The sequence below is a fragment of the Suncus etruscus genome, chromosome 18 (genome assembly GCF_024139225.1).
Source record: "Suncus etruscus isolate mSunEtr1 chromosome 18, mSunEtr1.pri.cur, whole genome shotgun sequence".
NCBI classification, from domain to species: Eukaryota; Metazoa; Chordata; class Mammalia; order Eulipotyphla; family Soricidae; genus Suncus; species Suncus etruscus.
The window spans coordinates 45845275-45872948 of NC_064865.1; the positions used below are offsets into that span (position 1 = coordinate 45845275).

General features: G+C 43.3%; 1 protein-coding gene across 1 annotated transcript; it reads left to right on the forward strand.

Annotated features, from left to right (window-relative positions):
* The first annotated feature begins 1418 nt into the window (after positions 1 to 1418).
* On the forward strand, positions 1419 to 25077 carry MYLIP (myosin regulatory light chain interacting protein). Its single transcript, XM_049765261.1, has 7 exons — positions 1419 to 1532; positions 2767 to 2957; positions 17640 to 17825; positions 19783 to 19980; positions 20789 to 20953; positions 22382 to 22802; positions 23499 to 25077. The coding sequence occupies exons 1-7, from the start codon at positions 1446 to 1448 to the stop codon at positions 23586 to 23588; spliced, it is 1338 nt and encodes a 445-aa protein (XP_049621218.1). The 5' UTR covers positions 1419 to 1445; the 3' UTR covers positions 23589 to 25077.
* The last annotated feature ends 2597 nt before the right edge of the window (positions 25078 to 27674 follow it).

Genomic DNA, 27674 nt, shown 5'->3' on the forward strand with positions numbered 1-27674 from the left:
TTCAAAGGCCTTTAAGATGGGGCCAACATCTTCAAGGTGGCCTGAGGGGAGGGGAACCTCAGCACAGCAGCCAGTTCTCAATGTTTAATGAGCACTCGATAGGATGGGCAACCCGAGGACCTAAGCAGGGTTTTGATTTTACACAACGGTTAGTAATAGAAGCCTCTGGAAAAGACTCAAAACTCTAGAAGCATGGTGGATCAAGCTTCCTGGTTTACTTACTCCAGATCAAAAATTTTATACACAGATTTTTTTTTATTTTTTTCCTCCCCAGTGATTTGATCTTTAAGGATTGCAGACCCCAATGGAAAAGAATTTTTCTTGGGGGCCTATTCCCTTTGCTTTCTGCTTGCATTTCCTCGAATGAGTTAGTCTGGAGTGACCCCCTTACACGGAAAGGCTTCTGTGGCCACACAGTTTGCAAGGCTTTTTGGATCCTGGCTGGGAAAATGCAAACAACAACAACAACAACAGCAACAACAACAATTGCCACTCTTATACCATTATTAAGTATATATATATATACTTTTTAATTCATTCTTTTAAAAAAAAGAGCTTACTAAACTTTCTGCTAGTTGCTTTCATGAGTTCCTTGGTGATTCAATAGTTTTCAAAAACTCTACTTGCGACAGAACATTTTCTTCTTTCTTTTCTCTTCCATCTCTTTATATAATTTTTCTTTCCATGTTCTTTTTTATTTTTCTTTAAATCATTCTTTAAATCATGGCTTTGGGTCTTCCTAAAAAAAAAAAAAGTATGAAGATCAGTTAAATGGCAACTATGGGATGCATTTTCTTGACATAAATTTCAAAAAAAAAATAAAGGAAAGAAAAATATCCTCAACTCGGAGCACTTAGGCAATTTTGCAAGCTCGGAGCAGCGTCGCCCAGCGAGCAGAAGCAGCAGTGGGCCTCCCCTCCTTGCTAGCTTGCAGCATCAGGTATCCCCAAGCTGCCTCCTGCCTCCTGCCTTCCATCCCTCCTTTCCCCAGGCCTGGAGGGGAAAAAATAAAAAACACTCAGCCAGCTGGAGGAGGAGGCGTGGCCTCGAGAGTATGCTCAAATTCGATTGGCTGCCGGGGCCGTGGAGGAGGCGGGGAGAAGCGTCGTGATTGGTGGAGGCCTCAGCCCCCGGGGGGGGCGGAGCCGCTATATAAGCGGAGTCCGCGTCGCGGGCCCGGGCCAGTCGGGGCTGCAGGAGTGCGGCGCCGCCGCGGGGCTGGCGAGGGGGAGGCGGGCGGTGCGTGGCGGCTGCGGGCTTGCAGGGTTGCAAGGTTGCAGGGCTGCGGGATTGCAAGATTGCACGGCTGCAGCGTCCCGACAGGCTCTCCTCTCGCCCCTCCGGAGCCGGGGATTGCTTTGCAAGAGCCCTTGCGGGGCTCAGCTGCCACGCACCCCGAAAAAGAAGAAGAAGAGGAGAGGCGGCTTGCGGAGCCGGCCCCAGCCATGCTGTGCTATGTGACGCGGCCGGACGCGGTGCTGATGGAAGTGGAGGTGGAGGCGAAAGCCAACGGCGAGGACTGCCTCCATCAGGTGAGTGTTTTGCACCCGAGAAAAGGGGTCCCTTATGGGGCCCCACGCAAAAATGGGGGGTCCCCATCCAAAACCGTCCGATCACCCCCACCACCCCATGGCACCCCGTTGCAGCTGCGCCCCAGGCAGTCCTGCACGCTCCCCTTCCTCCCACGCATGTTTTGGGCACGCGTGGGGGAGTGAGTCCCTTTGCAGGGCCACCTGAGCACGCATAAGGGGTGCTCGCTGCACACCTGCCGCAGGTGTGTTTTCTTTTTTTGGGGGGTGCCTTTTGCTCCTGGGATCCACCCCCACAGCGCCACCTGCGGCCTAGATTGCTTTTTGGCTGGAGGCGATCTTGGGGGGTACCCCAGGTTACCTGGCCTGGGCAGCCCCACCTGTGTGGCTGCTTCTCTCCCTGGGGAAAAACCTTCCATGCACTCTTTGGAGAGGACCTTAGCAATGGGGTGAGCTCACCTCCTCCCAGCTGGGGTGCAGGATGGTTTGGTTCCAGCCATGGGTGCAAAGCTGGGTGCACAAGGGAAACCCCTCTTCCATGCCTGCCTGGCAAACCCCCCCCCCCCCAATCTGCTGGCTTTGAAAATCAACCTCTTCTAAAGCTTAACTGACACTTGTGGCATGTTCTGTGTGTGTGTGTGTGTGTGTGTGTGTGTGTGTGTGTGTGTGTGTCTGTGTGTGTCTGTGTGTGTCTGTGTGTGTCTGTGTGCTGTTTGGAGACCTACATGGTTTAGACTTAGAAGCATACAGCTTAACTGACACTTGTGGCATGTTGTGTGTATGTGTGTGTGTGTGTGTGTGTCTGTGTGTGTCTGTGTGCTGTTTGGAGACCTACATGGTTTAGACTTAGAAGCATACAGCTAATAAGCTGCCAGATAAGCTAGGCAGACTTGTGCTTGCTAGAGGGAATTAATTCCCGAGTCTCAAACACGCAGGGAAATAAGCCCTGTTCAGGGATTTCCCCCTATCCAGGCCATTCTTTTTGCAAGGCTACTTTGGAGGTCTCCCCTTTTCTCTCCACCCAAACCACTGTCATGGCCTAAGTATGAAAGTGGGGACACCACAGTCTGAGAACTTGGTTCATCATCCAGTTCCTAACTTGGTGCAAAGTTGACAGGAATGAATCTGGGCCTCTGCAGGAGATAGATGTTGGGTTTCCTGGGGTGTCTGTCAGTCCATGGACCATTTGTTCATCATCCATGCCTCGTTTATTTATTTATTTTTTTTTTTGTCGTAGGTGTGCAGGCGGCTGGGCATTATAGAAGTCGATTATTTTGGATTGCAGTTTACGGGGAGCAAAGGGGAGAGCTTATGGCTAAACCTGAGAAACCGGATCTCCCAGCAGATGGATGGGCTTGCGCCTTACCGGCTGAAACTTCGAGTCAAGTTCTTCGTGGAACCTCACCTCATTTTACAAGAGCAAACGAGGTACAGTGGCTGGCATCAACCCATGTCCAAAGGATCTTTGATTTTTATTATTATTATTGTTATTCTTTTATTTTTTGTTTGGGAGACACACAGTGCAGTGCTCTGGGCTTACCACTTTGGCTCTGTACTTAGGGAGCACTCCTGGTGGTGCTTAGGGAGCATTCTTGGTGGTGTTTAGGGAGCACTCCTGGAGGTGCTGAGAGCACCCCACAGGGTGCCTGGGAGGGAACCAGAGTCAGCTGAGTGCAAGAAAAGTGCTTGATCCACATGGTTCTTGCTTTCTGGCCCCACTTTAATTTCATTTTTTTTTTAATTGTTTGTTTGTTTGTTTGTTTTTCGCTTTAATTTCTTGTACTTTCCCAAAGATGTTCACATATGAAGGTGTGTTGATATGCAGGATGTCCCTTTCTAACATACAAGTTTTCCAGGGAATAGCTGATTTGTGGCAGGGATGAAAGACATTACTGGCCTGGTCTTCACTTTCCAGTGTTTCTTGTGTTGCTGTTTGTTGTTGGTAGTGGTGGTTTTTTTATTTTTTATTTTTCCTTGTCTTTATACATATGGAAAAGCAGGGTTGAAACTTTGGAGATTAGTGGCACCAGGCAAAAAAGAAAGGGGGGGGGTAATGGGAGTAGGGAATGAACCCGGAGTTCCTGATAGCTGCATCTAATGACCGATAGTAACCTCTGCCTAAGCAATGCTACTGCGGGTCACTTATAGACTGTTTTAACAGAAAGCAGGAAACGAACGTTCCTCTTGAGTTACTTAAATTTGGTCAACTTCTTCTGCCTAGTGTCAGATTACAGCAAAGAACTCTCCCTGACTGACTGCAGAATTTTTATTTTTTAAGTGTCCAGAAAACTTGCCAAGAAAACCCTTTTTAAGGTCCATATCACTGACCCACCCCCACCCCCACAGATATATCACTGCTGACGGTTGAGTTTAGATGATTAAAGTCATCTTTTCTAGAAAACCCTGAGAAGTGGTAGACCACTGGGACGTGTGTTCTTTTTTTAAAAAAAAAAATATGTTTCCTCCCCTACACTTGATATTTTTTTTTCTCAAGGCTAACCCAAACTAGAAAACTAGGATTTGATATTTCTGGTTGAAATTCAAGAGATAAAAATCATGTGGTGGGAGACAAATATATTTTGAACACTGCTTTTTTTTTTTTAGTCCTAATTCTAATGTTTGTCATAACCCTTTGGCTTGGCAATTTATCATGCACACACACACAAAAAAATGTAAGTATGAAAACCGTCATAATGAGTGAACAGTGCCTTTCGAGAGTTTTTAACTTGTCACTCTGTCACTTCTCTGTTGTTTACCAAAGAAGTTAGAGAAACAGTTTGAAATGCTTTTTGTTTAAAATTTAAATCTCTGCATGACCTTGTTAATGGACTTTAAATGTTGGGAGAAACGTTAAGTTTTGAAGGAAGTTTTGATGTTGAATTCTGACTGCTCCTGGAAATATCTTGTGAACTATTTAAGTAATTCTATTTTTGTTTTTATTTTTTCCTGTTTTTGTTTTGTTTGGGTTTTATATATATATATATATATATATATATATATATATATATATATATATATATATATATATACATATATATATATATATATATACCCCAAAGCAAAGCAATACACAGGACTTATTCATGGTTCTTCACTAAGGGATCATTGAGGGGGGAAGGGGGTCTCTGGATATGGAATGCTGGGGATCTGACCTGGGTTAGCCACATGCAAGACAAGGGCCCTACCCACAGTACTCCTGATCTTGTTTGTTTGGTTGGTTTGGGGTTCATACCTTCCAGTTCTCAGGGTTTACTTCTGGCTCTGTGCTCAGGAATCACTCCTGGTTGATATTCAGGGGACCATGTTAGGTTTAAGATCAGTTTAGCTGTTTGTGTTAATCAGAATAGGTTAAGTATTTTTTGTTTACTTAGCTTGGTTTTCCTTGTGACTTGAGAAAACATGTACATTGTACTTCCATGTGATAAACTGTACTCAAGAAAGAAGGAAAAAATATATTACGGGTGCCTTAGAGATAGCTTGGAGGTAGGGCATTTGCCTTGCATTCAGAAGGATGGTGGTTCGAATCCCGGCATCCTATGTGGTCCCCTGAGCCTGCCAGGAGCGATTTCTGAACATAGAGCGAGGAGTAGCTCTTGAGCGCTGCTGGATGTGACCCATAAACCAACACACAAACACACACACACACACACACACACACACACACACACACTGGAATTTGCATTGCCATTGCGTAGTCTAATATTATTTGCAGTCATTTAAAGACCTCTAAATGCAAACCCAATATGATGACACATTTGTTTGTTTGTTTGTGGTCCCACCCTCTGTGATCAGGACTTAGTCATAACTCTGCGCTCATGGATCACTCCTGGCAGGGTTCAGCAATTCCTGGCATCTTATGTCATGCTGGGAATATGAACCAGGGGTGGCTGTATTCAAGACAAACTATCTGAATTATCTCTCTAGTCCCCAACAAATTTATATATATTTTTCTTTTTTTTTTTTTTTTGGTTTTTGGGCCACACCCAGTGACGCTCAGGGGTTACTCCTGGCTATGCGCCTAGAAATCGCTCCTGGCTTGGGAACTATATGGGACGCTGGGTTCAAACCACGGTCCTTCTAGGTTAGTGCCTGCAAACGCAAATGCCCTACCACTTGTGAAACCCCCAAATTTATAATTTATAATTTCAGCTGCCAAAGCTTGGAAGATTGACTATGTCATTGAAATAATACCTGACTTCAACAATAAGTAGGATCATAATACGTTTATTTTATGAATACCGATAGGTTTTTAAGTATTATACTCTATGTTCTTTGTCTGTGCTTTCCTACAATCAAATTAATAACTACTATTGAGCCTATTTTATTCATGCAAGAAAGATGGGCATTTTACGAATTAGAACTGGAATTATATTTCCTACTTCATAGTCAATTAACTGACTCTTGAGTTCATGGTTAATAACACTCAGAGACTGTACATACCTGCTTCAAGTAGGTAATTTTAATGCCTTTTGGAAATCTTATTGAAAAAAATTGTGCTTTCCGAACCTTGACTTACTTTTCAATAATATGGTGAAAATGACATATTTTGAAATACTGGATTTTAAAATAACAGTGGATTTTACTTATTTCTGTGGGATTTCCTCAAATACAGATTTTGAAAGGATACCACCTAAAGTTCAGAGCGTGTACCACTTAAATAGCTGTTATAAGTGGTTTGGAATTAGAATCTGTGCCTTTAATTGGGATGTGCATTGTTATGGGGCCAGCATACTTACAATTATCATTTTTTTATGAGCTTGATGATATTACTGAACTGAAAAAAAAATGTTTAATTTTCCTAATGTTGTTAACAAGAGGAAACTGGCAGAACTACTTTTTGCTGTTATTTATTATGAACCACTTGTAATAAACTGTCATGAAAAAAAATAGAGTCATTTATGTAATAAATAAACGTAACTCTGCCAGTCCAGTTATATTTTTTATTGTCTTAAGTCAAGTCATGAGGGAACATTTACTATGCTGAAATGGCCAGGAAGGTTATTAAATGGGGCTGGAATGTCTTGGTCAAGTTGTCCTTTGTGGATAATTAAAGCAGCTTTCTCAGAGTAGGACTGGTCTAACAGAAGGGAGCAGCTCATATATTCATATCAAGTTAGCAAGTAGGAGAATGAGGGGCAAGAAGAAAGGTGTGTTTCTAATAGCTGGAAGTGTAGGGACTGGGCTCAATATTCTAGGCATGTGTTTGCTACCAATTATCATTGTATATAGACTCATATCTCTCTTCTTTAAAAAAATCTTTCGGGGCCGGGAAGGTGGCGCTAGAGGTAAGGTGTCTGCCTTACAAGCACTAGCCAAGGAACGGACCGCGGTTCGATCCCCCGGCGTCCCATATGGTCCCCCCAAGCCAGGGGCTATTTCTGAGCACATAGCCAGGAGTAACCCCAGAGCATCAAACGGGTGTGGCCCAAAAACCAAAAAAAAAAAAAAAAAAAAAATCTTTCATGGAACAATAGTAGAGCTGGTAGGGTGCTTGCTTTGCACAGAGCCAGCCAGGAGTAGATCTCTAGCACCCCATTATGGTTCAGAAGTGATGAGTGCACAATCAGGAGTGAGTGCTGAACACCTCCAGGTGTGTGTGTGTGGGGGGGGGGAATACACACACACACACACATACAATCGAACAAACACACACAACCAATTTTTTAAATAATGACATTTCGCCTGTGTTTCTGTTTTCATTCTGTTTGTCATTTCCAAAATAATTTCCTAAATATTTTCTCTGAGGCAAAGAAAATAATCTATCCAGGGTCTGTTAGACTTGGTAGACAGTTAATCCTATGTCTGATCTGGCCTAATTGTGGATTTGGTTCTTGATCCAGTTTATCATGTTTGCTCTGAAAAGTAACTAGAGAGCCTTGTTTAGATTCAGCAGGCACATTGCAGAGACGGAGACAGCAGGTATTCTCAGCAGATGTTTGCCATGCTATGGATTAAAACCAAAATTGGAACTGGCATCTTCTCGAAGTAACTCTGAAATAATAATGAATTTTTGCCTTCCAAAAGCACTATTTTTTTCCCCACAGCAGTTCATGCCAGATTTTGTCAACATTTTCAAAACTAAAGATTAGAGAATTATATGCTTCCTCATCAGACATGGCCATTACACCATTCCCTGCCAATAAAATCTTTTCCTCCTGACTTTGTCCCATTTTAGCAGAATTCCATGGACTTTGCTAGTTTTCTTGTTTAAGACTCACTGAAACCCACTTCTCTTCCCCAGAAAACTACCCAGGTACAAAGGTTCCACATGTCCTGAACTAGATGTTATAGCAATTCTGAAATCTGAAAAGGTGAGTCTCAGCAATAATTTCAGCACTGCAAAGTTTTGAGTTTGACTGGTCCCCAGTTAAATCTCACGGTCTGCCAAGCCCTAGTTTACTCATTGCTGTTCAGAGAAAGCTTTTTCTAGGCCTCCTAGAGAGAGTAAAAATCTCCCAAGACATGGGTGTGACTTTCCTCGTATCATTTAATGAGCATAGAATGTTCTGCATTTACATAAGTAAAGATTTATTGCCAGTTACTCTCAAAGTCTTGTAGGTAGGGAACTTATCAACATTGTGTTCCTGGAGTCTAGCAAATGCCTGGTAAATAAATGTATGATGTTTCAGTGCATTAAGAATTGAGAAATCAAATAATACGGATTTTCTATCAATAATGGAATGGTTTCTAGTTTGCTTTCATAATGTAAAAAGTTGAGACTGTACAGGAAACTTCACCATTAAAAAAAGCCGCAAATATTCTCCATTAGGAATTGTAGTCAGTGCTTAACATTCTTTTGCTTCCTTTCTTCCATCCCTCCTGTCCTACCTCAGGCCATTTCTTAACTATGGCAATTGGCCACATGCTAGGCAAGTGCCCCACCTACTTTGCTCTCTTGCCAGTCCCTATTGCTTTTAGCTCTTACCAAAAATGAACACCCATCACCCATTCCTCTGAATATTATTTAAAGTTCTGATATTCACTTAGACCATGCTTCTTTTTATATTGGGGTGTGAAGGAAGTAGAGGCTGTGTTTTGGGCCACACATGAGGGTGCTCAATATTTGGGGACCAGATAGGGTGTCAGGGCTTTAATTTAGATTGGTCACACACGAGGCAAGCTTCCTACCTGTTGTACTATTGTTCCAAAAGTTCTGATCATTTTTGACTACAGGCTTAATTTATAGAATTGAACCAATTTGTAGGCCCTAAGTCCTTATGAAACTTAGTGTTTCCCTGTTTCCTAATAAAAATCACTTAGGCATATGAAAATCCAGAGAAGGTGACATCATTGAAACTCTAAGAATGAATGACATCTACAGACGATATAGAAGAGATGATAAGCCTATCTCAAATCAGTTCAATGTTGAATCACCTTGGCTCGAGCCAGTGCCCATAACCACGTCCAAAGTCTTGGTAAATATTGTCCACATTGGCAAAGGTTGCTCACATCAGACACCTTTATCACTCAGGGTGTGGGTGCATTCTGTTCGAGACTGCTGCAGCAGAATTTATGGTCAGGGCATCATTCTTGTTCCCCATTTCAGCTAAGAAGGGAACGACGTGTTCCCAGACTCAAAATAGGCCCAAGGAAAGTTTTTTTAAAAGTTGAGACAGACCTGTCAGTGTCTTTGCAAATAAATTATTATGTTTCTCAATTGTGATGAATTTAGTTCTTCTTTTGCAGGGAATAGAGTTTTTTTTTTGGGGGGGGGGTTAGTTTTTCTGTTTGTTGTTTTTTTTTTTTTTGCTTTGTTTTGCTTTATTGGTTTTGGGGTCACACCCAGAGGTACTCAGGGCCTACTTCTGGTTCTGCACTCAGTTATCACTCCTGGTGATACTCTGAGGAGTATATAAGATACGGGACTCGAACCCAGATCAGCCACATGCAAAGCAAACATGCTACCTGGTGTGTTATCTCTGGCCCCCAAACTCATTTGGAAGGGCTGATATTTATTTATTTGTATGAGCTATTAAGAATTCTTGACAAATGGATTTGTATATAACCCAGGAGATAGTTTTAAATGTGTCATCTTAATTAACATCTGATTATTTAGCAGGAACTTAGGGTCAGATAGGGGAGGAGCTGTGGCATGCAGCTGCATGCCACCAGCTGCATCCCAGGGCATCCTGGTGCCAAGCCTCCTAGGATCTGCTTCAGCATCTTGATGGGTGAGAATGACAATCGTTCAGACTTTCAAGATGCGCTTGTATCTGTCTGTCCTGTTCACCATAAATTTTGTTGGTTTGTGAACCACATCTGGTTGTGCTCAGGGCATACTTCTGACTCTGTGCTCAGGGATCACTCCTGGCAGTGCTCAGGGACCCCACTTAATATCAGGGAATTAAACTGAGATCCACAACATTCCAGGCAAGCAAGCACCATGCACTCTGTCTAGCTCTGATCCCATTATACATTTTTTGTTTGTTTTTTATTTTGTTTTGGGTCACACCTGGCATCGCTCAGGGGTTACTCCTGGCTCTACACTCAGAAATTGCTCCTGGCAGGGGAGCCATATGGGATGCCGGGATTCGAACCATCGTCCTTCTGCATGCAAGGCAAACACCCTCCTTCCATGTTGTCTCTCTGGCCCCCCCCCTTATTATACATTTTTAAAACTCTAGCATGTTCTTTATACATGCTAGTGGCATGATCCCTTTTCTTAATACATTTAATAAAATTGGATTCTATCGTGAATGGTAACATCCTGTTGCGGGGATGTACTATTGGTGTATCTATACTCCTATGGTGAGCACTTGTTTTCTAACTATCATGGATAAAACTGCCCTGAAAAGCCTCCTCTGTGTCTTCTTTGTAGAAATGTGTATTTTGTAGACATGTGTTTTCATTTCTCTGGAGTCAATAGCTCAGAATGGAATTAGTGGGTCATAGAGAAGCTCGTCAGTCCATTTTTTAAAGTACCTGCCAGACCTTATCCCAAAGGACTTTACCATCTCCCCTTCCTCAACCAGAACAGATGAAATTCAGCTCTTTCTTTTCCCTCCCGCCTCACCTCTTGAGTACCCTGCTGTGGTTTGAACTGGCCTGTTTCTGTTGGTTAATGATGTTAAATACTATTTTCTCACATATTAAGGTGACTTATCACACATCTTCTCATGAACCTTTTTATTTTATTGCTGCCTTTATTTTTTGTTTCATACAAATTATGTAGAGACCTTTGATTCCCATCTTTATTAGCTAGAGATTTTGTAAATATATTTGCTTTTTTGGCTTGCCTGTTTTCGTGAGGTCTTTGGTAAGTAGAATTATTTTGTTCAAATTATTTCTCCCACTTCCCTAACCCATTCTTTTTTTTTTTTCCTCTTTACCTCTTTTTTTTTTGTTTGTTTGTTTTTTGTTTTTGTTTTTGGGCCACACCCAGTGGTGCTCAGGGTTTACTCCTGGCTGTCTGCTCAGAAATAGTTCCTGGCAGGCACAGGGGATCCGGGATTCGAACCAACCACCTTTGGTCCTGGATCGGCTGCTTGCAAGGCAAACGCCACTGTGCTATCTCTCTGGGCCCTTTACCTCTTTTTTTTTTTTTTTTTTTTTACATGTTTTTTCTGAATGTTTCCAGAAAAACATTTGGGGACTATTTTTGGAGTGGAAAAGTATATACTTATGATTCTGTGTTCAGGGGTCACTCCTGGCAATCTTGAAGGACCATATGTAATGCCAGACAGAAATGGAACCCAGGTCTGCTACATGCAAGGCAAGTGCCTTATTCATTGTGTTATCACTTTTGTCCAGTTCCCCCAAAGACTTGAAGGCACATTCTACTAAGTTTATTTGTAAAGTCTGAGAGCTTAGCTTTTTTACATTTAGGCTTGTGGTCCATCTTGAACTGATTTTTATGTTCCTGAAATTCTAGATCCCAAACAAAATGAAAAAAAAACTCTCATAGCAATTCTGTTTTGAGTTGATCGTTTTTAAATAGAACTTGGCAGTCTGTTTAGTTTAAAATAATCTGATGTGGTTAATGACTCACTGGACTCAGGCAAGCCCATGGGGAGGTGGGGGTGATTTTGGGGGGTGCAGAACCCACAGCATCACTAATTACAGCCAGGTTGAGTCTTGTCTTGGAGAATAAATACAATTCAATGATGCGGGGTGGGACAGAGAGTTTTCCATAATAGCTCCTTAGCCATATTAAAGATGTTTCAGGTCAGTTCCTTGGTTCCTTACATTTTGAGTTTTATAACCCATCGGAGTATAATTATTTTACATGTGTACCATGACAAACTCTTTAATGATGTAAGAGGGAAGAGAACTTGAAGACAATAAGTGGGAGAAATCTTCTGGGAAGAGGTAGATTTTGAGATTTCTTAAGGAGGTTAAGTCCATTTTTGTGGGGAAAACACTCTGATTAAAAACGAGTTTTTAGGAGCATTTAAAACAGTTCTTTGTAAAACTATGCACAAGAGTTAATTTGTAAGACTAGAGCAATAGCTCCACAAGCTGGAATACATGCAGGAGGCCCAAGTTTGATGTTCAGCACCATTTGATTTCCTGAGCACTGAGCGAGGAGTAGTCCTCAAAAACTGTTGATAGGAACCCCCCTCCCAAAATACAGAAGAAAGATTAAAATACTTTAGAATATAAATATATATTAAGAATCTTGGAGCCAGAGATATAGCACAGCGGGTAGTGGTTTGACTTGCATGCTACCTATCTGTGACAGATCTGGCTTTGGTCCCTAGAATCTTGTATGGTTTGCCAAACCTGCCAGGAGTGATTTCTGAGCCCAGAGCCAGGAGTAACCCCAAGCACCACTGGGTGTGGCTTCCCAAAGTAAACAAACAAACAGATCTCTAATTCTTCTTAGTTTAAATTTGTCATACCCTTTTATTTTCAATATTTTATAAAGTTCAGTGAGTGTGAAGTCATTTTGTACCCATAATGGAGAGCCATGAGTTAGCCAAGATGTTTCCCTTTGAGTTCCACATGTGATTCATAAATTGAAAATACACATGTTCTTAATAACTGGGGAAAACTTGAAGTATCCTAAAAACCAAAGAATAACTAAAGGAGGATATTTATTTAGAAAAAACATATATATATATATATATATACTTTATATATATTTATGGGACATGTGGTAATATCCCTCCAGATCCTTTTTTTTCATCTGTTTTTGTTTTTAGGTCCCACTTGACAGTGCTCAGAGTTTATTCCTGGCTCTGCACTCAGGAATCACTCCTGGAGGTTCTCAGGGGAAACATATGGGGTGCCAGGGATTGAATTTAGGTCAGCCACATGCAAAGGCAAGGACTCTACCAACTGTATTTTCTCTCTCCACTCCAACAGACATTTGCTTAAAGCAAAGTAAATAGGGCCAGGGTGTAGCACAATGGTAGAGCACTTGCTAGTACGTGTGAAACCCTGGATCCCACCCCCAGTACCGCATCAAAGCGAAAGGGAAAGAGTTAGTCTTTCTATTCAAAGGGTTGTTTTTGCCAGACAGTGTTGGAACCCAGCATCATTTAGCCAATATAATTCACTGTGGGCTCAACTACCCTGACAACATCTGTTAGGAGAGACAGAGATTCATTAGTAAGACAGTTACAGAGTAGAGCAAGGCAGTTACAGAGCAGAACATTCAAGGGTCAATACTAGGAAAAAACAAAATGCTTCCAAACCACCCTAGCGAGTGCGACATCTCCTTGGTCCTCCTTGACTATAGCTACACTCTGCCACCCACTGCCTTAGAAAGAGCATATCCAGGACTGCCTGCTGATGGCCCCTCACAGCTGGTGACCTTTGCTATCTCTGCTCCATTGTGTACTTTTGGAGATCTTCCACATGTTCCCATTGCCCCCCTCCCAATCTTCCTCCCTGCCAAAGCCAGCCTGCGTCCTGAGGAGTTTGGCCAGGAAAGGTTCCTTTGTGCCAATGGGCTGTGAGAGTCTTTTCTGAAAAGAAACTACAGCATCTGATCACTGGGAGGCCCAGGGTGGGCCTTGCACTGAAGCCGAGCGTGACCAATGTTTGTTGACATAAAGTGAAAAGGTTGCTTTATAGCCTGGGAAGCTGCAAAATGAAGGAAGGGCCCAATCAGAAAGTTTTAGTCAACAGGAAATCAAGGAGGGTTTTTCTGCTTATGGTACAGCCAGGATGTAAAGTACTAGAACAGGTCAGTATGCTTCTTACCTCTTGTTTGAATCTGACCTCCCTACCTGGAAGGGACCTGCGTTATTCTCCAGCCATCCATCTTGCAGATTTTCTGCTTATTTTTGCCTTTGATTTGGGTGGCATTTTTAGATTCAGACATTTTTCTAGAACTCTCCAAAGAAAAGTGTGGCATAAGAAATCTGCTGACTTGGGGAGGGTGGGGCTTGCAGTATTTAAGGTGTATTCCTGCCTCTGCTTGAGGGACCATGTGAACTGCCAGGAATGAAACCCAGATCTGTATACAAGGCAAATACTCTCCCCACTGTACTATCTCTTGAGCCCAAATCGGATCTATTTTGAAGTTCTTTAGTCACAGGCTCTAGTGATTCTTTCATAAACTAGAAGCTAAACTCCCAGCTTTCTACTTGGAAAGTTAAAAGATAACATTCATGTAAGTGGTAAATTGAGCCTGCTTCGTGGTGATACCTGAAATATATCTCAGCACGTACTCTCTCGTTTTATGCAAGCATATATTCAAATTTTCATTTTCTACTCACACTGTCTGTTGAATACAAAGGCAAAAAGGAGACTAACCAACAGGAAGTTTGCCAGAAGCTTCACCAAAAATGTCTTTGGGGGCCTAAAGCAGTATTGTGATGCCAAGGCTTTATGAGGATGCTAGGCCCCATTCCTCAGATAGCTGTTTTAAAACAAGTTATTTTTGTGGTTATGCCTTTGCCCCAGTAGGAACCCCTTCCCAGTTCAGCAATATGTCAGAAATGCTTTAAAGACTAGCAGATGTTTGGATTAATAAAAACCAGGTTTATCTCCCTTCCATGGCCCTATGCTTTCATGCTCTGATTTCTTCAGATGGGGTTTAGAATAAAGAAGTATGGTTTGGCAGGGTTAGGTCATTTTAAATATTTATCATCATTGCTGGCTCAGAACATTGGATTTAAACATTTCTTTGTTAAGGGGAAGATTAATGGCACTTGTCAGCCTGGACGTTTTGAGATGCTCAGTAGAACCCATCATTAAATGTGCAGCCTCACTGTCTCCTGCTGTCTGTTCTGTCCTTATTTTTGAGTCCCCCATGACATAGTCATCTCAAGGACTAGATTAACTGTCATATTTGGTCCTTATGGGGACCTCATGAAGTTATCAGAGCTTTACCACTGGTCAGACTTGTTTGTTAAAGCAAAGAGGCATGGAGTGGCCATTAAGCCTGTGTGAGAGGCATTACTGGAAAGTTCTACCTAAATATTTGCCAGATACCATTTTTATAGTCTAGACAAATGCGTATGGCAATGCAGGTACTCTGCTTAGAGTTGTGGGCCAGATAGCATCATCAGACCAGGAATTACAAAGGATCAGGCCAAGAATTAATCACATGCTAATTTTAATCAATTAAAAAATTGGGTCACATTATTCACATGGTATGAAACTGAAGTGGGCATATACGTAGGCATTGCAGTGTATGCCAACAGACTGCTTCTGCATCAGATAACAGGAATCCTGGAAGGCTATTTGGGACAAAGGTGTTTGGGGAAGATAGACACAAGGTTAGTTTTGTGGTTATTGTGTTATCTGGGATTAAACCCAGGCCGTCTCCACATAAGCTGTGTGCTCTAGCGCATTGTCTTGGCCCCTTCTTGAAGGAATTTGAGCAGAAGAATGGCAAGTTGATACCAGCAAGCAACTTGGACGAAAGCTTATCTCAAAGTCTCAAATCAGCTTTGAAGCTGCTGTAAATTCCCTGGCAACTAAGAACTGCCAATAGGACAGAGGAGGTAAAAAAAAAAAAATGGGGAGAACGGAGCTAGTTTTCAAGAGTCCACAGCGACAGGTGAAGCCAGAAGAAAGAAAATCCAAGAATCAAATTGAAACCTTTGGAAAAAAAAAAAATGATTGTGTGGTGTCCACTGGGAGAAAATGTAGGTTTGGGCGGGAAAACCATGAGTTTGGTCTGGAGCAAACTGAGATACTGCCCAAATATTCTAGTCAAGAGAATCTCAAGGTAGTTGGACATTTGAAGAGTTGCTTAACAGAGACATTGGAGCTCAGACTCCAAATTTTCATACAGGTGAGAGTTTCAAGATGCCTGTAAAGGGGCCAGAGCAACAACACAGCATTAGGGCGTTTGCCTTACATGCAGCTGGCCCGGGTTCGATTCCCGGCATCTCATATGGTCCCCCAGCCTGCCAGGAGTGATTTCTGAACTCAGAGTCAGGAGTAACCCCTGTGTACTGCTGAGTGTGGCCAAAAAGCAAAAAACAAACAAACAAAAATATACCTGTACAGTGTTAAAATCATTGTGGGTTTTTTCCCCCCTGATTATTCTAAGCAGGCATGGATAGTATAAGGAACTCGCCTTACATACAGCTGACTCTTGTTTGATCCCCAGAATCACAAATGTTTTCCAAAGCACCACCAGGAGTGAGTCCTGAGCATAGAGCCAGGAATAAGCTTCAGGCTGTGAGCCCCCAAACAAGGAAACTAATGAAAGTAGTGCCTAGAAACAGTGTTTACGCATCCACTTTGCAAGAATATAGTTGTGAGTTCAGTCCCCAACACCACCTATTCACATATTTAGCCTGATCTCAGCAACACTTCTGTGTGCATGATTCTGACCCCACAAGAGAGTGTGCATCCTCCAGTGAGAATACAACTTAGCAATTGAGGCTCCGTGACCACATGTAAGCAGTCCAGGTCACCATTGCAATACCAAAGGAAAAGGAAAAGGAGATTTTTCTTCAAAACCTACTTTGCATAGGAAGCTCACCACAAAGAGTGGGGAGTGCAGTTAGAGAAATAACTACGCTGAGAACTATCATAACAATGTTAGTGAGTGAGGGATGTAGAAAGCCTGTCTCGATTACCGGCGGGGTGGGGGGAGGGAAGAGATGGGGGCATTGGTGATGGGAAGGTTTCAAGACTACAATTACGTTTGCAATCACAGTGTTTAAATAAAGAAATTATTAGGGGCCTCAGCGATAGCGCAGTGGGTGGGGCATTTGCTTTGCACAAGGCCGTCCCTGACATCCCCTAGGGTACCCCAAGGCCACCAGGAATGGTCCCTGAGTGCAAAACCAGTAGTAGTCAGCCCTTCTCTCTCTCTCTCTCTCTCTCTCTCTCTCTCTCTCTCTCTCCTTTTTTCTCTCTCTACCTCTCTCACTTTCTCTCCTTTCTCTTTTTTCTCTCTCCTCTCTCTTTTTCTCTCTACCCCTCTTTTTACTCTTTCTCTCCTTTCTCACTCTTTCTCTCTCCTCTCTCTTTCTCCCTACCCCTTTCTTACTCTTTCTCTCCTCTCCTCTCCTCTCCTCTCCTCTCCTCTCCTCTCCTCTCCTCTCCTCTCCTCTCCTCTCCTCTCCTCTCTTCTCTCTTCTTCTCTTCTCTTCTCTTCTCTTCTCTTCTCTTCTCTTCTCTTCTCTTCTCTTCTCTTCTCTTCTCTTCTCTTCTCTTCTCTTCTCTTCTCTTCTCTTCTCTTCTCTCCTCTCCTCTCCTCTCCTCTCCTCTCCTCTCCTCTCCTCTCCTCTCCTCTCCTCTCCTCTCCTCTCCTCTCCTCTCCTCTCCTCTCCTCTCCTCTCCTCTCCTCTCCTCTCCTCTCCTCTCCTCTCCTCTCCTCTCCTCTCCTCTCCTCTCCTCTCCTCTCCTCTCTCCTCTCCTCCCCTCCTCCCCTCTCCCCTCCCTTCTTCCCCTCTCCCCTCCCCTCCCCTCCCCTCTCTCCTCCCCTCCCCTCTCCCCTCCCCTCCTCTCCTCCCCCTTCCTTCCCCTCTCCCTTCCCCTCCCCTCTACTATGATCTTCTCTCCTCTCCCTCTTCCCTCCCCTCCACTCTCCACTCCTCTCCTCTACCTCTCTTTCACTCACACACACACACACACACACACACACACACACACCACACACACACACACACACACACACACACACACTATGAAATGAAAATTGCTAAATCGGTTGTGTTCCCAGCCTCACCTCATTCTTGCTTTGATCTGCAGGCATATCTTCTTCCTCCACATCAAGGAGGCCCTCCTGGCCGGTCACCTCCAGTGCTTACCAGAGCAGGCAGTGGAGCTCAGTGCACTCCTAGCCCAGACCAAGTTTGGAGACTACAACCAGAACACCGCCAAGTACAGCTATGAGGAGCTGTGTGCAAAGGAGCTCTCCAGTAATGCCTTGAACAGGTAGGTGATAGCCCCTGTTTCTATTCCTACAACTATCAGTGTTTCTATTTCTACAGCCATCCAAGTCTGACCCAGAAGAAAGTGCTCAATGGTATATATGGATCATTTATGAGATATCCCAACTTAACCAGTACTTTTCAAAGGATTCTTCTCCTTTTTACTGAGAAATGTATTTACGCAATATATAAACCATCAACACAGTCATCAACTTATATACAAAAGAGCTGATGAAATACTCTATGATGCAATTTAAAAAAAATATTTTTTAAAAATAGAAATCTGCTAATGTTAAGGAGCCTGAGATGTGGGGCTGGAGAAAGAGCACAGTGGTAAGGCGTTTGCCTTGCACTCGGCCAACCATGATGGACCTGGGTTTGAGTCTCTGAATCCATATGGTCCCCTGAGCCTGCCAGGAGTGATTTCTGAGCTCAGAACCAGGAGTAACCCCTGCCCACCACTGGGTCTGACCCACAAACAACAATGAAAAAAAGAGTCTGACATGGACACAGATCTTGACTTCACCCCAACAAGGTTTATTAAACCAGGGGGCCTAACTTAGAAGCATCTCAGTTCTCTATTCCTAGAGAAACCAGTGTCCCCGAAACACAGTGGCTTGAAACAATTTGTGCCTCCCACTTCTGTGGGTCCGAAATGTCTGGTGGTGACCTGGCTAGCTTCTCTGGCCCATGCACCTCACATGGGGCAACACCCAAACTATGGTTGGGAATCAGTCTCATCTGCAGGCTCCACAGAAGGAGAAATCTGCTGCTGGGCTGACTCATGGGACTTTGTGCCAGGCCTGGCCCCCCTCTACTAGGCTCTGTCTGTAGGATGTTTCATAACCTGGTAACTGGCTCCACCCAAGCAGTAGTCCAAGTTAGAGCAAGAGAAAACACCCATGGTGGAAAATTAATATCAGCTGAGAGTGTGCTGTCACTTCTTCCTTCTATTCTGGTCACTGAGTGCAAGGCCTTAACGCTCCTCACATGCCAAGGCTTTAACCCCAGGGCAGGAGGAGGGATCTCACTGTAAGGACCGTCTGAGAGGCAGTTAGCAACATAGATAGATTAAAAATCAACCCTGTATTTTTTTGGATGAGAATTTAAGAAAATGCAGCATTTCTTTTTTATTTGTTTGTTTTTGTTTTTTTGGGGTCACACCTGGTGATGCTCAAGGGTTACTCCTCACTTTGTGCTCAGAAATCGCTCCTGGCTTGGGGACCGTATGGGATGCCGGGGGATCAAACCATGGTCCTAGGTCAGCCATGTGCAAGGCAAGCTCTCTCCTCCTGCACCACCGCTCCAGCCCTAAATGCAACATTTCTTAACCAGGGGTCCCCAGGATAATCCAAGGAGGCCAAAAGTGAAAATCATGTTGAAGGAGGGTTGAGGGAGGAATCACAGTCTGAGACCAGAAAGACAAGGGTGTCACATTCAGAAAAAAAAGTTTGAAACTACTTATAGCTCTGTATGATAATGAACTCCTAAAGTAAATACATGTGAAATTCTCACATGCAAATTTCTCAGATGTATTTTTAGAGTTTTTCTACTTTTTCTCATTTATCCTCATCCAACAAACCTGTATTGGTTTATTTTTGTTATTGTTGTTTGTTTGTTTTGGGGTCACACTCGGTGGTGCTCAGGGTTTACTCCTGGCTTTGCACTCACAAATCGCTCCTGGCAGGCTCTGGGGACCATATGGGATGCTGGGAATCAAACCACTGTCAGTCCTGGATCAGCATGCAAGGCAAATGCCCTACTGCTGTGCTATCTCTCTGGCTCCCCACACCCATGTTTTTAATGATGGAGAGGTTGAATAACCAGGGTAAGTTTGCCCAGTAGATGAAACAGCAATCTGTGGAAGTGTAGGCAATTCAGGAGTCCTGATGATGTCTGGTTCCCTAGAAACTGTGTCAATTTAGGTCTCCACTGATTTTCTGCCCCTTGGTCCCCTGCAGCATTGTCGCCAAGCATAAGGAGTTGGAGGGAACCAGCCAGGCGTCTGCCGAGTATCAGGTCCTACAGGTTGTGTCCGCCATGGAGAACTACGGCATTGAATGGCACAGTGTGCGTGACAGTGAGGGCCAGAAGCTCCTCATCGGGGTCGGCCCAGAAGGAATCTCCATCTGTAAAGATGACTTTAGCCCAATGAACAGGTAACACTTCCGGTTTGTGTTTTGCTGGAAACTTCAACAAATCTACTTGCATAGTTCTGACCGTGAACCTGGGAACTGGGATTTCCTAGAAAACTGTCCTGTAAGAATGAATGGTTTCTCCTTGGAATTTACACTGTACAGGCCTTCACAAACATTTAATTTTTTAAAGTATAAATATCTGTATGGATGTGGCACAATTAAGTTTTACAAAAAAAATTTCATTTTGTACACACACCTATCCCTCTACCAGGCCTTGACAAGTGTTGAATTATTTTTATAATAATAATTTCTGTATTGATGTGGCATAGTTATGTTTTTCAAATTAGTCACTGCTATAAAAATCTCATTACACACACACACACACACTCACCTTTCTACCCTTCCACCATATCTTGACAAAGAATTATTTTTTAAATACTAATTTCTCTAATGGTGTGGCACAGTTAAATTTATCAAAATAGTCACTGCTATCAAAACCTCATTATATCCACTACACCACACCTATCTATCTATCTATCCCTCTACCAGGCCTTGACAATTAATTTTTTTAATTGTGATTTCTGTACTGATGGGACATAGTTAAGTCTTTCAAATGAATCACTGCTATAAAACTCTCACTTCACACTATACACACACAAACACATTTACACCCACTTCCCTCTTCTCTACCCTACTTTTTGCATGTGTGTAAGAGAGCCATAGCATTGAAGTAAGAGTCCCAAGCTGAATGTGATTCTTCTGCGACACCAGGAACATCAGGGCCAGATTTCTCCTCTCACCTTTGACTCGTTTCTCTCCCCTTGCCCAGGATAGCTTACCCCGTGGTCCAGATGGCCACCCAGTCTGGGAAGAATGTGTACTTGACTGTCACCAAGGAATCTGGGAATAGCATCGTGCTCTTGTTTAAGATGATCAGCACCAGGGCGGCCAGTGGGCTGTACCGGGCAATAACAGAGACCCACGCTTTCTACAGGCATGTACTGCTGGGCACCCCCTACCCACTCTCCCCAGCCCTACTGGGAAAAGGTTTTAAACATTCTTGCAAATAGGTCTCCATGTCAGTGCATACTAGATGGCCTTTAAGAAATCAACTGTTTTTAAGCATTTTATTTTATGTCTTTGTTTTGTTTGGGTATCACGCCTAGTGGTTCTCAGGGGTTACTCCTGGTTGTGCATTCAGGAGTTGTTCTTGGTGGTGTTGGGGGACCATATGGGATGCTGGGGATCGAGCCCTGCCTGTTATACCATGCTCAGACCCCTGGCACAGAGTTGGGAGCTCTTATCAGCAGTGTCTGCCTTTCCCACACAGGCAATCTGTGCACTGCTCAGACACATTCCTCAGCTTATCTCATTCCTTATTCTTTCAGCAACCTCCTCTCCCCCAGATAACTCCCAAGTGGCTGAGCCTCTTTGGGCTACCTCCACCTGAATGCCAAACACCCACTTTCCATTTCAGTTTTTTGGTTCCTCAGTGTGTGGTTATGGGATTTGTTTTGTTGTGGGTTGGTTATTTGGGGGTTTGAGGGTCACATCCAGAAATGCTTGGGGCTTATTCTTGAGCTCTGAGCTCAATGATCAATCTTGGCAGTGCTTGAAAGGTTAGATGAAATACCAGGAATGGAATGGAACCCGGGTCATCAGCTGTGTGCAATGCAGGTGCACCATCCATTGTACCATCTCTGTGGCTCTCAGGTTGAGGAGTTTTTAGTAACTATTAATACTTCCACTTCCGTGGCTGCTTTCAAAGTTGCAATTTAATGCAAATGTTTGGAAAAAAACAAAGCTAAGGAAAATGGTTTGTTTTCTTTACTTGGGGGCCATACCTGGTGATCTGGCGGAGCTTCTTTGCTTCTATTAGGGGTTTACTCAAACCATGTGGTGCCAAGGCTCAAGCCTTCGGTTCCAAGCTTGGGTCCAAAGCCTGGGTCCCCTCCAGCACATGGGGCTAGTCTTGTCCCTGACATGAAGAAGCTGAATTGGCTGACTTAAATTTTTTCGTATGAAAACAGATGCAAATATAATTGATGTTTAAATAAAAGGAAATTAAGAAAAGAGCTACGTTAGAATGTTTAAGATAAAACCAAGACTTTAAAGGGGATACATATATTTTTATTATATTATAAAAGTATATATGCATATTTATTTATTTTTGCTTTGAACTCTTTTTTTTTTAGCCCAGCTAGACAGGGCCTTTGGAATACACTTGTAGAACACAGGTAGAAGAAACCCTGAAATACTTGACACCCATGAGACGTTGTGTAAACTGGATCTGGTCCTTCCAAAGCAGCCTCCCAGAGGAGGAGTAATAGTAGTACTGATCTGATCCATGATGATCCATGCATGATGAAGGACGACAGGGCCCCCACACTGGTCCTGAGTGTCCTCCTCTGTGTCCCTTTAGGTGTGACACAGTGACCAGTGCAGTCATGATGCAGTACAGCCGGGACCTGAAGGGCCACCTGGCCTCCCTGTTCCTCAACGAGAACATCAACCTGGGCAAGAAGTACGTGTTCGACATCAAGAGGACGGCCAAGGAGGTCTATGACCACGCCCGGCGGGCCCTGTACAATGCAGGCGTGGTGGACCTCGTCTCCAGAGGTGACCCCAGCCCCCCCACGTCACCCCTCAAGGCCTCGGACCATAATCGCAGCTGCCGCAGCTGTGAGGGCCTAAGCTGCCAGCAGAGCCGGGCGCTGCAAGAGAAGCTGCGCAAGCTGCGGGAGGCCATGCTCTGCATGCTGTGCTGCGAGCGGGAGGTCAACTCGGCCTTCTGCCCCTGTGGCCACACCGTGTGCTGCGAGCGATGCGCTGCCCAGCTCCAGGTGAGGCACCTGCCCAGGAGGGCTCTGAGATACCTGGCTGGGCTCAGGGCCTAGGGAAGAGCAAGGGGTGGGGCCTGGGGAAGGGGAGGAGCCTAAGGACAGGGGTGGAGCCTAGGGACAAAAGAAGTCTTGGGTGGAATGGAGCCTGGGGATGGGCATGGCCTGTGGACAGAGGGAGTATGGAGAAGGCGGGGCCTAAGGACAAAAGGCCTTGGATGGGGCTGAGCCTAAGGGATGGGCATGGCCTGTGGGCATAGGTGGGATTTTGGGAAAGGGGCAGGGCCTAAGGACAAAGGAGGGGCTGAATCTGAGTATATTAAGTAGGTTTGCAAATCAAAAGGTTTGCTGGTGATCATAAAAGATATATACTTTTTTTGTAGAGGTTATTCCCAAGTGGTCCTTAGGAAACCCAGGTCTGAGAGATAGAACCATGCCTTGCATGCTGCTGACCGTAGTTCATTCTTGGGCACCACATATGGGCCACTTAGCACCCTTAGCATCAAGAGTTATTACTTAGTACAGAGCCAGGAGTAGTCTCTGAGCACTGCTAGATGTGTCACTCTTCCACACCCCTCAAAAAAGAATAAAATATTTTCTAAAAATATTTTGATGGCATAAGGTCATAACCAACAGTTGAAGATGCTCAACTGAGGAGTGGGAGGACTCAGTGTCTCAAAGATGCCCTTGTCTTTGCAGTCATGTCCAGTCTGCAGGTCTCGGGTAGAGAATGTCCAGCACGTCTATCTCCCCACCCACACAAGTCTTCTCAACCTGACTGTCATCTGACCCAAGCCCCCAAGCCCAACTGCCGTGTTGTTTCTGTGAATAGCACGATGATAAACTGAAAAGACTTTAGACTGGAGAGAAGTACTCCGATAGCCATTTGCCATGCCATGTTTGAAGAAGTCAAGACACCAAGACCACACCTCACCATGCAAACACCCCATGTGTCAAATCAGCACCACCTCGTGTGAACGACCTGGAGGAGTTTGGGGACACAGATATTCCTTGGACTTCCACTGTTTTTCTGATCCAGTCAATGGATGAGTGAAACTCTTGGGCATCACGTTACTGGCAACACAGCCAGAAAGTGGGTTATCTTTTAGAAACTGATGTGTGAGTCTCCTCTGATGTATCCCGAGGTAAGTTCCCTACCTGCCACCAATTTTGTAAGTGTAGGTCTTCAACTCTGACTCAGTTTCTTTTTTTTTTTTTGTACTGTCACAGAGCTCTGAACATTTTTAATGGGGTGGGGGGAGTCTTTCATAGAGAAATAGTCGTTTTCATGTGACTTCTGGTTTTATAACTTGTTCAAGAATGATTGGAAGGTAAACATTGAAAAATCAATTCTGTGACTTTTAAAGCATGGCCAGCAAAGGTGTCCCATCTGACCCAGCCTGGCTAGTGGAGAAAGCTAATTTAATGTGGGTTGCTTCAGTTCCTCCCCACCTCCCACCACCCCATCACCACCTCGCCTTTCAATGACCAAATGCTAAGCAGTTGAGTTATAAGATTTCTATGGAGTCATCAAGCACTCGGGCCTCTTGAGTTTGTGGAATTATAATTATTTTTTTTTTAAGTTCAAGATGAGAAAACGTGTATTCCTTGGGGAGGAAAAGCACTGCTGGCTGAGATGAAGCTTTTTGGTACCAACCGGGTTGGTCTCCTGTTCTCCCGAGCACTCTAGCTTCACCCAGTGCGGTCACTTTGCTTGGGCCTTTCAAACCTTTTATAGCCTTATCATAAATATTGTAGATATTGTACAAATTTTTTTTAATTTTTTTTTTTTACTTTTTAGTAAATGCTTAAGTCTGATTAACTTTTGTTGTTCCCCTCCATAGGTGTTCGAGGGGCTGGATTTTTGTTTGTTTCTAGATTTTTCATCATGGTTTTCCACTCCCACTTGGGCATTTTTGGATGCCGGTCAGCTTGTGGGTTTTCTACGCCATCGGGAAACCTAGATGATGACCTTATGGGTGCAATACTAGCGAAGTTAAAAGCTAGAAACCTACACTGTCACTTTACTGAGATTTCTGAGTATGCTTTTCATATTGCCTTAATGTAGCAGTAATGTGTTGATGCATTTGTTTCTTTGCACAGACATTTTGTCAAATATTAAAACTCTACTTTTTTATGGCACATATTAGCATATAAGCCTTTATTTCCAGAGGTATTTATTTTTTCACTTGTAAAAAAAAATAATGTTTCCATATAAAGGATATACTAGAGGGCATCTGTCTTTTATATTCCAGAAAATAAAGACTTAAAAAGCAAACAGGGTGTCTGTATTGTTGCATTTACTTTCATTGAAACCTGTTTCTTTCATGCAAAAGACCAGAGTCTAGTGGTCCTTGACTATATTTAGGATCCTGGCTTTCATCGCAGAGAGCATTCACCCAGTTAGACACTCCTCTGTATTGTTTGTTATGGTGATGAAATGTTGGTGAAGTGGGGTTAAGTGTCAGCACAAAATATATATGAACAGATAATGACAGTAAACCTGGGAAAGAAACAAAAAGATTCTGGAGACTGAAGGGAACAAAAGATGCTGGAGGGGCCGGAGCGGTGGCGTAACCGGTAAGGTGTCTGCCTTGCACACGCTAGCCTAGGACAGACCACAGTTCGATCCCCCAGCATCTCATATGGTGCCCCAAACCAGGAATGATTTCTGAGCGCATAGCCAGGGGTAACTCCTGAGCATCACAAGGTGTGCTCTCCCCCCTCCCAAACAAACAAACAAACAAACAAAAAAGATGCAGGAGACAGAAGGGAGTAGTGAAGTTGAAAGTGAGCCTAAGAAACAAGAGATGGCTCACATGCTCGGAATGCAAAGCCTTCAAGTTCAGTCTCCAGCATCACTGGAACTAGCAATTCCACATTGCTAGGCTTGAATATTAAACCATCAGGCCCACACAGTCCTTATAATATCACCAGGGAGGGCCCTTAAGTTCTCTGAGCACTGTTTGGAAACCACTTTTCTTTCCCTAGAAACTAGGAATTAACTCAGAGACCCAGAGGTGACTGTCAATGTTTGTGGCTTGGAACAGTGAGGATTGGTTTCAAACCTAGCGGGAAGAGTCACATTGAGATTCCAGAACTCTTCCTATAGAGATATGCCAGTGCACTTCTCCATGTTGCTTAAGAAATGCTGTGCACATATAATATATGTAAATAATAATTATCTGTAGCAATCAGAGGCAGTAATTTCAACGGCAACAAAAGTTTAGTTCAATGCAATTATTTCAAGTAAGTAATTCTGTAATTGAGAGATGGGGGTTTATTTTTTTTACTCTTCCTATACCTGTTAATAAGTTTTTCATTAATTTCTAGATATTAATTCATTTGTTTATTCAAGTTTTTTTGTGAACCCTTACTGACTTTAGCCAAATACCACATCAAAGCCAGTGATCAAACACATAGAATGTCTAGCATGTTTGTAATATGTTTATATACTACATATATTCAATATATTCAGTATATCCAATACATGGTTATACTACGTTAAAACATTGAAAGAGATCTTAGATGGTACAAAAGACAAGTCAGATACATTGAAGGAAGAAAAGATTGAAGGATGGTAGATGAAGATGAATGAATGGTCAATGATTGGATGTAGGGTAGATAGGTGAGGTGGATACATGGATGAGTGAATTGATAACTGGTCGATAATTGATTAAGAAAATATCCTGTTCATCTCACAGGACTATGAACTCAACCTAGTGGCTATCATGATGACCAGTATATTCCAAGGTGTTCTAATAGAAGTAGAAGGAAAGTATAGTGGAGGCATATAAGATATTGATGAATTCTGCTTAGGGATCCAGAGAAGGTGGCTTTCCCATGCACTGACATTCTAGTTGGATTTTATCAAGTAAAAAGAAGATTACATGGAATGTGTAGAGATAGGATGTAGCGTGATTGCCTTGACCATGAAGTGGTAAGTCATATATATGGATGTCTCTGAAGAAATGTGGTAAGATTCATAGTGGTGGTGACTTTCAATTCCAGTTTACATTGGACTTGGCTCTCCATTGCCTTTGAGACTGGAGAGTGGCAATAAGCTTTAATTTTTTTCAAGGAGAATTACTGCCACAGAGGAATGAATATGCTCATGAAGGAAACAGGTATATCATTCATTCTTTGATGAGAGAAAAATTAGACCAAAAGACTTCAGAAGCATGGATCAGTACTAAGATAAGTCACATAAAACAGCTGTTTCTAGCTTAGAAAAGGCCAATGATGACAATTAAATTTGTGTAGATGGTAAAAGTGAAAAAGAAGTTCTGAGTAGTCATTACACTTCATTGATAATTAAGGATATGACCATGTAAGAAGTCATGGATGGAAGAATATTAAGGAGGGGGAGAAGATAATAGTAGAAGAGAAAACCTTGAAACAATCTAGCTCTAAAGTGGATGGTGCAACTGCAAAGGAATCCCGAGATTCCTAAGGGAATGGAAAAAAATCAAGAAACTGAAAGCTAAATCAGGGGACATCTTGCCATGGCAGGTGAGCAATGTCAAAGATGGCAAGTGGAAGGAGCAGTGGAATGCTGAGAAAGGGCCATAAAATATGGCCCTTGTTGGGAGGCTTGATGTTCTGTGCTTAGTCCTTTTTTGAGACTTGAAGATACACCAGGTTACCAGATGTTGGTAAACTGAGTCAGGATGTGGAAGCAATAAATTGAAGTGACATGTAGTTAGTGGTGAGGTAGACTAAGACAAGAATTTTCATAGGAAGAGGCAGGGTGAAGAGAAACAGTGGAACAGTGGGCTTTGCTATTTCCGGTGGGAGGGAATATTGGATAGACATCAAGGAGAGAGTGGATAAGCAAAGAGAAATAAATGAGAGAGGCTAAACCTTTGTAACTCT